This window comes from Siphateles boraxobius, unplaced genomic scaffold (assembly GCF_051911475.1).
Source record: "Siphateles boraxobius isolate OS27281-9 unplaced genomic scaffold, OSU_SipBor_1 7, whole genome shotgun sequence".
Classification (NCBI taxonomy): Eukaryota; Metazoa; Chordata; class Actinopteri; order Cypriniformes; family Leuciscidae; genus Siphateles; species Siphateles boraxobius.
The window spans coordinates 26,024,697-26,038,803 of NW_027509197.1; the positions used below are offsets into that span (position 1 = coordinate 26,024,697).

Genomic DNA, 14,107 nt, shown 5'->3' on the forward strand with positions numbered 1-14,107 from the left:
CCTCGGGGGAAAGGGCTGACCAATTCATTCTTTCCGTCCAGGAGTGCATCCTCACATACGCATCCACACATTTACAGACATCACCCTGGATGCATTGGGCTTCTTGGATGTATCCGAAAAGCCAAAGCTAGGTTGTTGCTTCTTTTTTTTTTTCTGGGCTTGTCAAACTCTTCAATCGCATCTGTGCAGGTGCAAAGATGGACCTTTCCAATCATATCCATGCTTCTACACCCAGATTTGCCTCCAGGATCTCTCACAGGTGCAACATTGGCCCCCGGCCGGCCTGGCACCCTACCCTCCTGCTCATCAGCACCACTACCAAAACACACACACACACATAAACCCTCTGCCCCCCTTCTCGAAGGTCCAGCTGATCCCCACCTGATCCCAATTCATGGGGGAGGAGGAGGTGTTCTGATCTGAGCTCACCCTGGAGAGGTGAGAGAGAACAAAATATATGCCATCGCTCATCTTTTCTCGTCTCGCTCTCTCTCTCTATCTCTCTCTCTCTCGCTCTCTCTGTCTCTTACAAGGATAGTAATTCTTTGTGTTCCTGTCAGATTAACACCAACAATAACATCCAAAACCACATTAGATAGTGTCCTTGAGAATCATATGCATGCATGTGCATGTTCATATAGCATTGTGCATCCGTGTGCATGAGTTTTATTGTGTGTAAAGGGCAGTATGTCCAACCAAGGCTGAGCTCAGGTGTCCTGTGCTGATGAGCTGCAGCTGGCTCTCATTGGGGCTGTAATGGGTGCTATCCAGTGCCTGGGTCAGTCATGCAGCTGAGTTTCGACTACCCTCAGTTTAACAATCCATGTTCACGCTCATTCAGCCTTCTAAAAGTATAGAACTTATGAACTGTACTTAATGAGGCAAGTCATTAAAAACCCATAAGACTTTAACCGTCAATCTTCAAAACACAAATTAAGATATCTTTAACGAAACCTGAGAGGTTTTCGTCCCTCCATTGTAAGTCCGGGTAACCAGAAACTTAACATATCTGAAAAGGGTTATAATGGCATTGAAAAAACGAATCATGTTCTCATGTGGATGAGTAAATAATTGCAGAATTTCCATTTTTGTGTGAACAATACTATTAAATGATTTTCTGAATTAAACTGTTCCATTTAAAATAATGTGCCCTCCAAGACAAGTTATTGTGATTACTGCAATTCTATGAATAGGTAATCATGTGATTAATTAGGTTTAAAATTCCCAATGAATGCCAAAAACAAAGAAATGAATCCCACATTATACAAGTTAGGTCTAGTTCTCAAATTTGCTATTCTGAATTCAGTTATAACAACAAATGGGACTTTTCACAGTTGTATCACTCCGCTTGTCTGTGTTTGTGCATTCAGCAGGCTTTCAGTCTTTGCATTAGTGCTGATGACTCTTTCTGTTATATTGAGACATCCTTTTATAGTGACTGTCTTAATGAGTGACTCATGGAATCAGTGATTCAACCGATTCATTTTAAATACACAGATTCATCAAGGAATGGCGCATACACATGCATATCTGACTGAACAGAAATTAGGCAGAACCACCGTTTATAACAGCTATGCAGTCAATTGGATTTTTTGTAAACATAAAATCTGGAGACAAAGTGGATGACATGGTGAATATTTTGTATTACACATCAAAATAAAGCATTGGAAATTTGTTGATTTAAATGAACATGAATCAAAGCTTGGCCCGGCAGAAGGTCTTCTTATTGACCGCGCACTTGGACTGAATTAAGCCGTGAAATGAGCTGCAATCCATTGTTCTTTCACCATGAACAACAGAGATCAATAATTATGATCTCCACCAGCCTTCCTAAAACCAAGCACACAGGACAACACATGTTCAGAGTTGGCATAATCTGAATAAACCAAATTATACAAACATAAAGCCTTTATTAACAGATCCATGCCCAGACATAAAATAATACCAATAATATTGCCCAAAAGGCATATAATATTCACTTGTCTCTTTCCAGTCAAGATACCCCATCCCATTGTCTTTTTCCCTCTTTATGCCCAGTTGTCTTCTGCATCCATGTCCTCCCCTCTATTGTTTTTCTCTCGCTGGGTCTTACTATTTTCATACCCCTCCACTGGCCCTGGGTTAGACATCCTGCCTCCATCCATCTCTCCATTCACCCATCCATCTTTCCATCCTTCCAGCAACATCAGCCAGCTGCCCCCCACATACACACACACAGAGAGAGAGAGAGACACACACACACACATAGAGTAGACCTTAATTCAGTCAGTGAGGTCCTTGCCCCCATCCCAAAGCTATGCCCAGATCTGAACACATGCACCAGGCAAAAAAGGGCAGCAGAGGGGGGATGGGTTACTCTGGAAGCCATATGCCTCTTTCTCACATTTGACTCTGTGTATTTATGTGTGTATGTGTGAGGAGGAGAGGGGTGTTTTGCTGGAAATAGCGGACCAGCTGACTTTGTTCACAAACAGAGGGCAGAAATAAGAGGTTTTTAATGGAATCTAACACATCTCATCAGCCATGATCAATAACAGTCTAAACATAATCAGTCTGAGGATGATATGTGGATCCAGAAGAATTCCAATGATTTCATTTTATATTAAAGACATTTTTTCTCATCAAACTTGGTATCGAACTATACATTCATTTTAATGATTATATTACAACGGTCTTTTTAAATCATTTGCACAGACTGGAAAGATCTATTTGTCATCGACATGTTTATTAAAGGTCTTTATGTGAACTTTGGCAATATATTCCCTCTTTTTTACCACCCATGTCCCTTTTATCTTTTATTAGAAATATCCTATTAAAATTCTGCCTCTCGTTGAAAAGAGCAAAGCTTTCCAAGACTGTCCCCTATAATCACAGAAGCAAGAATCTTGCATTTTACAACAAAACATTAACTGGATTTCTTTTTCTTTCTTTCTTTTTTTTTTTTTTTACTGGATAATAGAAGGATTGATCTTTTCAAGATCATGGGTTAATGAATACAAATTTCTTACGTACTCGACCCATCAATTCTTGTGATAAGTCATTATTGTGACTTTTGGAGAGCTTGGTGAAAAGTTTTTAAAATGTGTAGAATGAACTTGTGATCATGTACATTTGACAAGGCAAACAAAAGGAATAGTTAACTGTCTTTTGGTGCTGAAGTACAAAAATCCTACCAATATTTGTAAACAGGTACTTGACAAAAAACATGGATGTAAAATGTTTTCAACCACCATTTTTAGATTAAAATGTATGTATAAAGGGAGATGCATTTTTAATGCTGGTTACCACTCCCCTTAAACTTTGCACCATTTGTAATGATCTTTTAGCTGTTTTGCTGTTCACTTTCAATAGCCCTGATGTATTACAGTGTATTTTGTTTAGTATTTTGTCAAATATTTCTCTCATTATCTGTAAAAAAAAAGAAACAACAACAAAAAAACATAACATTAACAACGTTAACAATTATAACATCTTTAGAGACATGCTTCATATTACACTGCAGGAAATGCTGTAATCCAACGTCACATAAAAGAGATTTTCTTAAAATATCATAACTCAACATTTAATGAAGTTAATTTAGCTGATTTTAATTTAACTTTAACACAGGAGTACAATCCATGCGTTTCTGCCAAACTCTAGCCTCAGGTGCTCCTTTCAATCTGGTCGAGAAAGAACTCGCTGAGTGGAAGGAGAGAGAAAAGAGGGGGTGGGACGGAGGTGTGACTGTCGTGGATAAGTGCATAAAGTGAATGATTTGTAAGAGGGAGCGAGAGAGAGAGAGAGAGAGACTTTATAGGGAGCCAGTGGAATGTTATCTCTCAAATCATCAGAGGCACGAGGACAAGCACGCGTGGTTGTAAGGATGGCTGGAGCAATATTATCCTAATCCGCGGGAAACAGAAAGGAGGACAGCCGAAGACGACACTTTCTTGTCGCGTCGATCTTATCTAAGGACGCGTGTCCATTGTTATCCGCGCACGGGTCAGAGGGCAACACATCTCAGAGCGTGCGTTGCCGGTCCTGTTATTATAATATCCATTCGGTAAGACTGCTCACGGACATTTCATCATACAACAACACGAATCCTACGATACCGACTGCGTTATAAGTGGAATTAGTGGCGAGGAAAATATTAGGCTGAGCAATGCTGTTGCTGATGTTACAATAAAAATTCAGAAAGCACAATGGACAGATGAACACGAAACACTAAAACAGATTTCATAAAGGGGATTTTGGGGAATAAGCTCTCGTCCTATTTATCATCGACAGAGGTGAGTTTCAAATCAATTTCATAAAATGTTGTGGTCATTTTAAACACTTTACATTAGTTTTAATGTTAATGTTATATGCATTAAATTGCGCTATTTATTTATTAGCTATAGGCTATAGAAACAGTCTGTATGCTCCGCAAAATAATTATGTAGGCTACATTGATATTGTAGCCTATATTTTCATCGTTTTATCATAACAACATCTTAATTTTCATTCGTTTAAACTGTCGCAATTATGTCTTCTTAAACGTAGCCTATATTTCTACTTTATGAGTTTTCAGAATTTCAACTCGATCTTCATCAGTAATTAAAGTGTTTGGGAAAAGTGCAATGAACTAATCTGCTGGCTGTCACTTTGGCACAGCTTTGATTTTTTCTTTAAAATTTAAGACAGCAATTAAAAGTAGGCTACGTTTTCAGTTACATAGAATTTGTTACGGTGTTTGTTCATTTGCTTCACTTAGGTAATAGCCTAACATAGGCTAGTAACATTTTAATGTACGGTGTGCTTAACAAATCTTCGTGGCGTTTTACGAAAAAAAAAAAACATTAAACCATCTTATAGCAAAAAATATATATTTATAAATGTGTGCGTGTGTGTGTGTGTGTGTGTGTGTGTGTGTATATATATATATATATATGATTCACCATTACTTGTATCATGCACACTTGTGTCATCTGGAGCTAAAGGCTTTGCATTTGCATTTGCGACAGATGGTCTACTGTGACTTTGGTTTTGTGACAGTAGCCTAATTGATTTCCATTTACTTTTGCACGGAACCAGTGAATATCCCATCTACTGACTACAACCATTTTACAAACATTTAGGACCTACTAAAATGTGTTGAAAGTCACACAAACGAAAGCTGCATGCAAACACTGAGTGTACCCTTAAAATTGCTAGAGGTGAAATGCCAGCATTACATTTGTTTTAATATGTACAGATTACTTTTCATATGTGAAAAACATAAATCATTTGTGTCTAATTCACCAGGGCAATTAAAAATTAGTGCACTTTTGAAGCTTTTATCAAACGGATCTGAAAATGATGCTGAGCCCCGATCAGACGGATCCGGACCTCACCTGGGCCCAGCCGGACACGGAATGTCTGAACATCATGAAGGTGGAATGTGTGCCTCGTGAGCCCTTTGAGGCCGAAGATGGCAAGACCCGCGCACTCGTGCCAGCCGGGCTCACTAGAGAGGAGAAGAGACGGAGGAGGCGCGCGACTGCGAAGTACCGCTCTGCGCATGCCACGCGCGAGCGCATCAGAGTGGAAGCGTTCAACGTAGCATTCGCTGAGCTTAGGAAGCTGCTACCAACACTTCCACCCGACAAGAAGCTGTCCAAGATAGAAATACTTCGTCTTGCTATCTGTTACATTTCTTATCTTAACCACGTTTTGGACGTTTAGACTAACTTTCAGCACATTATACAGCATTTTGAAACAAAATCCTACAGGTGAAAAATACCTACTTTTATTGACGTGATAACACACACATATTAAGAGAAATGGGTTACACTTTATAATTCAGTTATAGGCCTATGTATTGGTATTGAATTGACCTTAAGATAGGCTACCCAAAATAACAAAAAAGACAGAAGGATGTCATTAAGTATGTATTCTGTTAGACAGTGTTTCAAACGTTTCAGTAACCACAAAACAAGGCTATTTAGCCTTGATGCAGGTTATTATAAAGAGTTTTACGTGTTGCAATAAGTGAAGCTTGTTGTTTTTGACACTATGACAAGAGTTTAGGATAGCCATTCAAAGAGTAGCTGTTCAACACATAAAATCATAAGCTCATTTGTTGTGGAGAGATTTTGGACTGGATCTACATCATTGGCCTAAATGAAACAAAAAACATTTAGCCTACCTTTCACAATCTTGATATAAATCAAGCGGATTTCATAGGCAACCATCTGTCTGGGGGGGAATAAATGTATAGGCTACATCTGTGCTGGAACAAATCGTAACCTTGTTGTTAATTTATTTCTTATTTTCTTTTGGTTTATTTTATTTATGAAGTAAGTTAAATTATGTGAGTGTCCTTAAAATAGCATATTGTGTTTACGTACATGTAAATATGTAATGTTTTATTATTATTGATGTTGCAGAGTTTGGGTTTACTGTTGCTTTTCATTTGCACTTTTCATTGGCAGTTTTCTTAGGAGTAGGAGGGCCTTCGCTGTGTGTGCACTACGGTTATTATAATGGTGTTGCTGTGATGTCCTGTCCTATGATAACAAGAAGCACTTCGCATCGGATAGGATCTTGCTGTACTGTATTGTTTATTTTGTTTACAAAGTGCTCATAGATAGCGCTTTATGGGTACCAGATGACTTGTGATGAATTAAAAGTACCATTCGATTAAATGAAATACATAATAATCAATGCCAGATAAATAATTTGGAAAAATACATAAAGATTTGCTTGATTCCATCCAAGTCTGTAAGGTACCCATAGACGCTCTCTCTGCTGCGACCAAAAATGATATCAAAGTAGTTTATTTTTTCTTTTAGAAACTATTTATAGAGAATATTTGTTTACGTGATTCTTGTGAACCTTTTGGAAATTTTATAGTGAACAAATTATCTCACATCTGCCACATATCCAAAGATTACCCTGTTAATTCGGGGTGTTGTCCGTCATTTTGTAGTGGAATAGCCAGTACACTGGTTTGTATCGCAGTTTTTCATAACTATTTTAGAATAAATAGTAAAAAAAAATAATAATCCAACGCCGATTCGTCTGTTGTAGTTTTTGTATAAAACAATATTAAAATAAAGATATTGTACCAATAAGATGTTCTCTATCTTCTTTAAAAGCCTACTTTACGCTTGTCATTTCAGACGGAAACTGCAATGAAATAATGAACTAAGGCTTGACAGAACAATTCACTGCCGTTACCATTATTTTACTATTTTAAAGAGCATGAAAAAATACCTTTTTCATGCTGTCACACATTCACAGTCCGCTCTGCTCTCGGCCCAAAGGCGACTTTCTCCCCAGAGAGGAGACAGGTGCTTGTCCAGACGGGCCAAGGCAACCAAATTACGACCCGTCTGCTGCGTCCCGTGGGAAAAAGCAAGATAGCGTGTGTGTGCTCGCGCGTGTGCGAACGTTTCCCATTCTTGATTCACATTAATGATCATAACTTTACTCAGCTGATGATGCTGCAACTTTTAAATTCTATTCCGTCGAACTCAAGTTGAGTCACTCAATCAGAAAAAGTGGCTTAGTTTAGGAAAAGATAAATATCTTAAATTTTAAAATAAAACATATCCCGTGCAGCATAAAGCTCCTCACACACGCAAACAGGCTGATAAATATTTGTGTTTCATGCTGGAAGTGAACAGGCCTTAACGGATTACCTTTGTTATGAATGACCCTCAGTCCCGCTGTAGCCTATACCATATGTCTGAGAGTATGTCGCGGAGAAGGGTCGAATACATTAGCCTTAAACTCAGGTAGCCAGATTAGACGCTGACCCTTCATGCAAAGAGACAATCTGTCGTACATGTGTCTTACATAATATTCTATCTATCTATCTATCTATCTATCTATCTATCTATCTATCTATCTATCTATCTATCTATCTATCTATCTATCTATCTATCTATCTATCTATCTATCTATCTATCTATGTCCCGGGTCAATCCTTCCATTTGGTTAAATTATTTTGGAGCCAGATGGAAACGGACGGATGAGAGACAGATGATATTAAGGGTGTTTATAAAGAAAATTATAGGGGGAAAAAACCTGCTTAGAGGGGTAAAACGAGAGTCAGTCTGTTCTCATTAGCTCGCGAATAGAAAGTGTCACACTCAGAACAATGCGAACCGGCTGCGCGCGCCTTCCTGGACCATCTGTGCACGCGTCAGACATACAATGATCCGATTTTCATCACACAATGACACACGGACATAGGCCTAGTCGGCGGATGCATTTGTTGATACATGCATTTAAGAGTAAGGCTACAGATTTATAACCTTCCTTCAGATATTTGCACAACACCCACATTAAGGCTACCAGGATTTTGTAAGAGCTTGAAGGAAAAATTAATTTTTTCACACACAATAAAGTTGCTGTTGCGCTACAGGCCAACAGTAAATCCAAAAGGTATTTGGTAAATGTACACTATTGATCATATATAATTGCTTTTATTTTACCAGCATGCAGCTTGACACATTAAGCCTGTCTCCTTAAAAATATGTAAATAAAAATATATTTTATTGACAAAAATTGACACACTTTGATGTCACTCATAATAACAGAATGACAAAAATATCCTTCCATTTACAGTTTTTTTCAGTCGCTTTGGTGCATTTCTCACATCATGTTAAACATTTGCACAACAGTTAATGCAGTTATAAAAACAATTAATACAAACTGCAAAACTAGTTGATAACTTGCAAAAGCGTGTCACCTGCTCAAAATGGATAGCTCATTCCTCAAAAGCAAGTATTCATGTCAATGAAAGTGTCAGTGTCATCAAAATGAAATGTCCTGCCACCATTGTTCATGAACAAGATAGTCAAATGACTTTGTGATGTTTTCATTATGACAGTTTACTCTTTAAATGTTTTGCAATGCAAAAAAGTCAGATCTAGGTGACACTACCTGAAAATGCTCAAGACAGCACTATATACTATTTGCACAGCCATTTGAAAACTACAGTAAAGTTACACATTACTGTATTTAGTGAGGTAACTGAGTATACACTGAATATGTATGTTTCACATTTTTACTGCATATGCTCTTTGCAATTTTAATTTGTTCACAGCATTGTGCAAAAGAAAAAATACACCCTTATTTACAACAAACATAAACTCCCTTTGGATAGAGCTGTGCACAACTGCAAACAATATTGCAGTACATATTGGAACTGAACATACAACATACATAGTACTGTAAATCATTCATGCATATACAGACGTCCCTCTCTGTCTGGCCACATAGGTTCACCTGAGAGAAATTGTTCAATTTAGGAGACATTTTCAGGGATTTTTTTTTTAAATTTAAAATTGGCTTGACAGATTTTGACAACTAGTTCAACATTTTTGTATGTGATGACTCGAGCAATGAAATGAGGACTGTTAGTTTTATATGGAATTACTATTTAGCATTCACAAGTATAGTTAATTTTGACTGACATGACATAAGCAAATGATAATGTTATAAAACAGCAGAAACTTGTATGAAAGCAATTGATGCATGTCCAAAAGCATTTGCAGTTTGTTGGAAGGAATGAGAAACTGCTGCTATGATGTGCACAAATGACTAAATGTGGTGGAGGTTGAACTAACTGTTGTGCAAATGTAAATAGTGATGTGAGAAATGCACAAAAGCGACTGAGAAAAACTGCAATTCTGGTCTTGGGGCACTGCACATTTTGTACCTACGTCTCTTCTCTTTCATTTACAGTACTTCCTGAGATAACCAGGGGATCATTTTTAAATCGTTGCGTACAAAACAGGCGCTGAAAGAGGCGTACCCCAATTTCGATGCATAAGTTGTGATTTATAAAAACAAACTTGACGGGAAAATGTGCGCACCTGCGCAAACTCTGACCCATGCGTACGAACGTTTTGGAGATGGGGCAGTTTGGCGACACCGATGGTGAGCTGCAGTTAAATGTCTTCTTGGTCACTTTTAGACCGAAAATCTAAAGAAAATTATGAATATACAGAAAGATAATACAAATATATTTTCACTCACCAAGCCTATCACTTGAAGCAAATATCCATGTCCGCGCCAGCGAGCGCGTTGGGCGAAACGGACACATATTGTTAATAGCCTATCTAACGGCAGATGATGTAAAACCGTAAAACTTCATTATGAGTCCTAATCATAAATACAGTGCATGTTCACAATAGCAGTTTAAATAAATAAAATAATGGTTTAAACTATGTTTTACTTCTGATATAGGGCCTAAGCATTTCGATTAAATATTCCATTATCATTAATGGAGTTAAATACTTAAACTACATGAAATAATTACTGAGAAGTTACAAATATATATTCAATAAATAGAAATATTTGTTGTGGATGCAATGATTTTGAACACGTTTCCTCTGGCATGCTGTGTTTTAATGTTTTAACTACAGAGATAATTGCTTATCATGATAATAGCAGATTCTGAGAAAATAATTTCGTGCAAATAATGCACAACAAGGTCTATCTGTTTCCATTAAAAATATAAATCAATTAAAAATACTATTTGCAGTGGAAAATATTGAGAAAAGCTTTCTCTGAAATGTATTTTACACTATTTGATTTATTTATTCAAAAACAAGGCAAGGATAGGCTACTAAATGATTTTTATATGTGACGGCACATCCGTATTTCATATTTTCCTAATGTCTTGTACCGTTAAAAATGTTATCACGTGGATTAATAATTATATGCAAATTATATGTAGGCTAGATGAGGATATGCATAGTAAAACTAAGCGTTGTAAGCTCCATATATGGTTATTTCGGGGAGGAGACACATGTGCGCACAATCTTCCGCTGACTGGGATTTATAACGTGAATTCTGCGCAGGTTCTGGCGTACTCGCGGTTTTATAAGTCTGAATAATTTGTCTTTCGGGCGCACGTACACTTTTAGTAAGGATCCTACGCACAGATTTATAAAGCTCATTAGCCCCAGCTCATTAGCAGAGAGCTCCACTGACTGAGTTGAACGTGTCAGATAATAGAAAATGTGTGGGTTTATGCGATGCATAAACTTTGTGTGAGCTGTTCACTAGCGTCACTTAGTGGATAAACCCATTGTCACGTCATTTATCTGGTAAGTCTGTAGAATAATAAAGATGACTAAGAACGTCACATATACAGTAGTGTGTGTGTGTGTGTGTGTGTGTGTGTGTGTGTGTGTGTGTGTGTGTGTGTGTGTTCACGGGCAAATATGATCTCTTTACCTCTCAACCAACAACTACAGTGTTTTTGTTTCAAATTGCCTAAGAGAAGTCCAAGTCTGACTTCCAATAGTACAATACAGTAATACAAGTCTTTGCCGCCCCCTATTGGTCAGTGAGGAGCAGTAAAAGTGTATTTTATTTCTTTGTAAAGTGTACACTGTCTCTTACAGTTTTTCTCAGTCGCTTTAGTGCATTTCTCAAATCATCCTTAATATTTACAAAGAAGTATGTGCATTCTCGAAACAAATTTGTACAAACAGCACCACACATTTGATTACCTGCAAAAGCCTGTAACTTACTCAAAATCTTTAGTTCATCTCTCTAAAGTATTTATGTCAATGAACACATCAGTGCCATCATAAAAAGTCCTTGCGTCATTGTTCACAAACAAGATAGTCAAAATGCTTAGTCATGTTTTCAATAAAAAACTTCTTTTAGTATTACCTGATGTAAACTATGGCAACAGTTTGGATGACAGTTACTGTATTGAAATGTACAATGGGCTTCTTCTGTATATATTCATTTCAAAAGTACAAATTTACTGTAGGTGAGTTATTCATTGAAAGAGACTGGATAGGATTCACAGTTACACTTTTACTAGTGGTCTGACAAAAAACCATTACAATATTATTGTGATATAGAAAAGAAAAAGAAATAGGGGCACAAAGGCAAAAATACAACATTAGAAAGGCAAACACAGGAAAGACCCTTTAGACAGAACTTTGCTTTTGTATGCAGCACTTTAGCCTATATATATGCTTGCCAACTGAAGGTTCATGAGATGCAACTTTGAGCTATTTCAGAGAACTGGTACGATGAGCTAATGACTAGATGTTTTGAGGGGTAAGTCTATTGCACAAATAATTATTTAATACATTTTTGAGCAACATGGCATTAGCAACTGATACCGCAGACAATTGTACATAATAAATTGCATGAATGTACCAAAGCATTTGCAACATGTTCAAAAGAATGAGAAACTGCTTTTATGATGTACAAGTAGTTTTGAGAATTTCATTTCAGATCTGAGAAAAGGACCAAAGCGCCTGAGAAAAACTGTAAGTTTAAAATACTGTCATGTTTTAATAAAATCGACTGCTTGATATATAAAGACACATATGAGATTCTAAAGATTTATAGGTCATTTATTAAATAAGCAAACCTGTGTTCTACTTGTAACTAAAATTGTTATGCTGACAGGCCTATTATTTGTAATTACATTCTATAAAATGATTTAATTATTAATTTAGCAAAATTTTGCAAGGATTGATTTAAACAAAAACAAAAACTGTGTCTTTCTGACCAGCCAAAATAAAGCAACCACATGTCGTGAGCTTAGAATTATATGGTTCTATCTCCACTTTTGGTCGAAATTGAGTTTTTGACATAATATTATCCATTAGGTGTTTATTAATGCCTGTGTGGTGTTATTTTTGTAAAAAAAATATTTTGTTAGTAGTTATTAATAAAATAAAAAGGTTCCATCTCACAAAACAGCAGGGATTTAAAAACTTTGATGCTCAATATCTCAGAACTACCCTAAACGGAGATAGAACTGTATAATTCTAAGCTCACGATGTGTCAAAAGCAAAGATACCTGTGCGTACTGCCAAAAAGAAAGAATTACTTTTATATCACTCTAAATGGTTTCTCAGTATCAAAATCAACTTGTCAGTACATGCTTATATTAGCAGTCATTTAGCGGATAAATTCATACAAGTGACTATTACAGAATAACTCAACTCTGTTCTCAATACACAGATAACAAATGTCTTCACATAATAGGCCTATATGACAATACAGTATCAAAGTAGGCTAATAGGCCTATGTGTATTTGTAGGGATATTCTTAAGTAGGCCTATATTGAATGTATATGCTATATTTTATAATCTACAGAATATTATTTAAAATATTGGTCCCTTCGTTTTGTTATGACAACAATAATCATAACCAAACAACCTTATTTTGGTGACCATTGTGAACGAACACTGGAAAAAAGCTTTAAGTGGCAGTGAATGAGGATGGAATATGTGGGGGATGGAGCGGTAGAAAGCTCTCTCTGCATCTCTCTCGCTTCATCGGTTTTATGGGCTATGTATGATAGCTGTAGTCAGTAAAGACTGCAGACAGAGAGATGTAAAGGAAACAGAGTAAGAGAGACAGACAGAGGTTTGTAGATGTGGAAATAAGATTTATATATCATGCGAGCTGTTTAACATAAGCAGTTGAGTGCTGTTGCTGTACGTATAACACCTTAGGCCGCGGGTAATCAAACCGAGGTTACGATTGCCGAATGTGCCACTGCTTATTCAACAATAAACAATCGGTTAATATTGAGTAACTTACATTTTAGACACAATTGCCATTTAATTTGTACTTTTTTCTCCCTCCGGCACAGACTAAAACAGTCAATGCAGAATCAAAACCAACCATTGTACCTCAGAGCAATGCACAGGTGTTTTGTTTGTTTTGTTCCTGGATTAGAGGGGTAGTTTACCCAAAAATTAAACATTTAACATGTATGCCTAACATAGTCGTCGTACCCACCCTCATGTCATTCCAAACCCGTAAGAGTTTTATTCATCTTTGGAACTCAAATGATATTTTTAATGAAATCTGAGAGATTTCTGTCCTTCCATTGAAACATTGATCAACAAACATAAACAGAAGCTTAACTGAACCTTCTTAACACACGAGAATGAAACTCATTGGTTCTCACAAGTCAAGCGAACATGCATAAGGTTCCGTTTACCAAATCTGATGTGAGAGTTGATGAATATTTACATGTTTCATCAACCTTGGAGTTATGATTGATGATCAGTTGAACTTCACAGACCACATTGCTAGAACTGCCCGGTTCTGCAGATTTGCCTTATACAACATTAGGAGGATCAACTGCACTGGTTTT

The 14,107-nt window shown here is 36.9% G+C and overlaps 2 protein-coding genes across 3 annotated transcripts in view; both read left to right on the forward strand.

The window, feature by feature from the left end:
- Positions 1–14,107, forward strand: part of LOC143723295 (ladderlectin-like) — a 259,996-nt gene that overhangs the window by 132,190 nt on the left and 113,699 nt on the right. The gene's annotated exons all lie outside the window — the stretch shown is intronic.
- On the forward strand, positions 4,158–5,802 carry nhlh2 (nescient helix loop helix 2). Its single transcript, XM_077216947.1, has 2 exons — positions 4,158–4,271; positions 5,266–5,802. The coding sequence occupies exon 2, from the start codon at positions 5,317–5,319 to the stop codon at positions 5,683–5,685; it is 369 nt and encodes a 122-aa protein (XP_077073062.1). The 5' UTR covers positions 4,158–4,271; positions 5,266–5,316; the 3' UTR covers positions 5,686–5,802.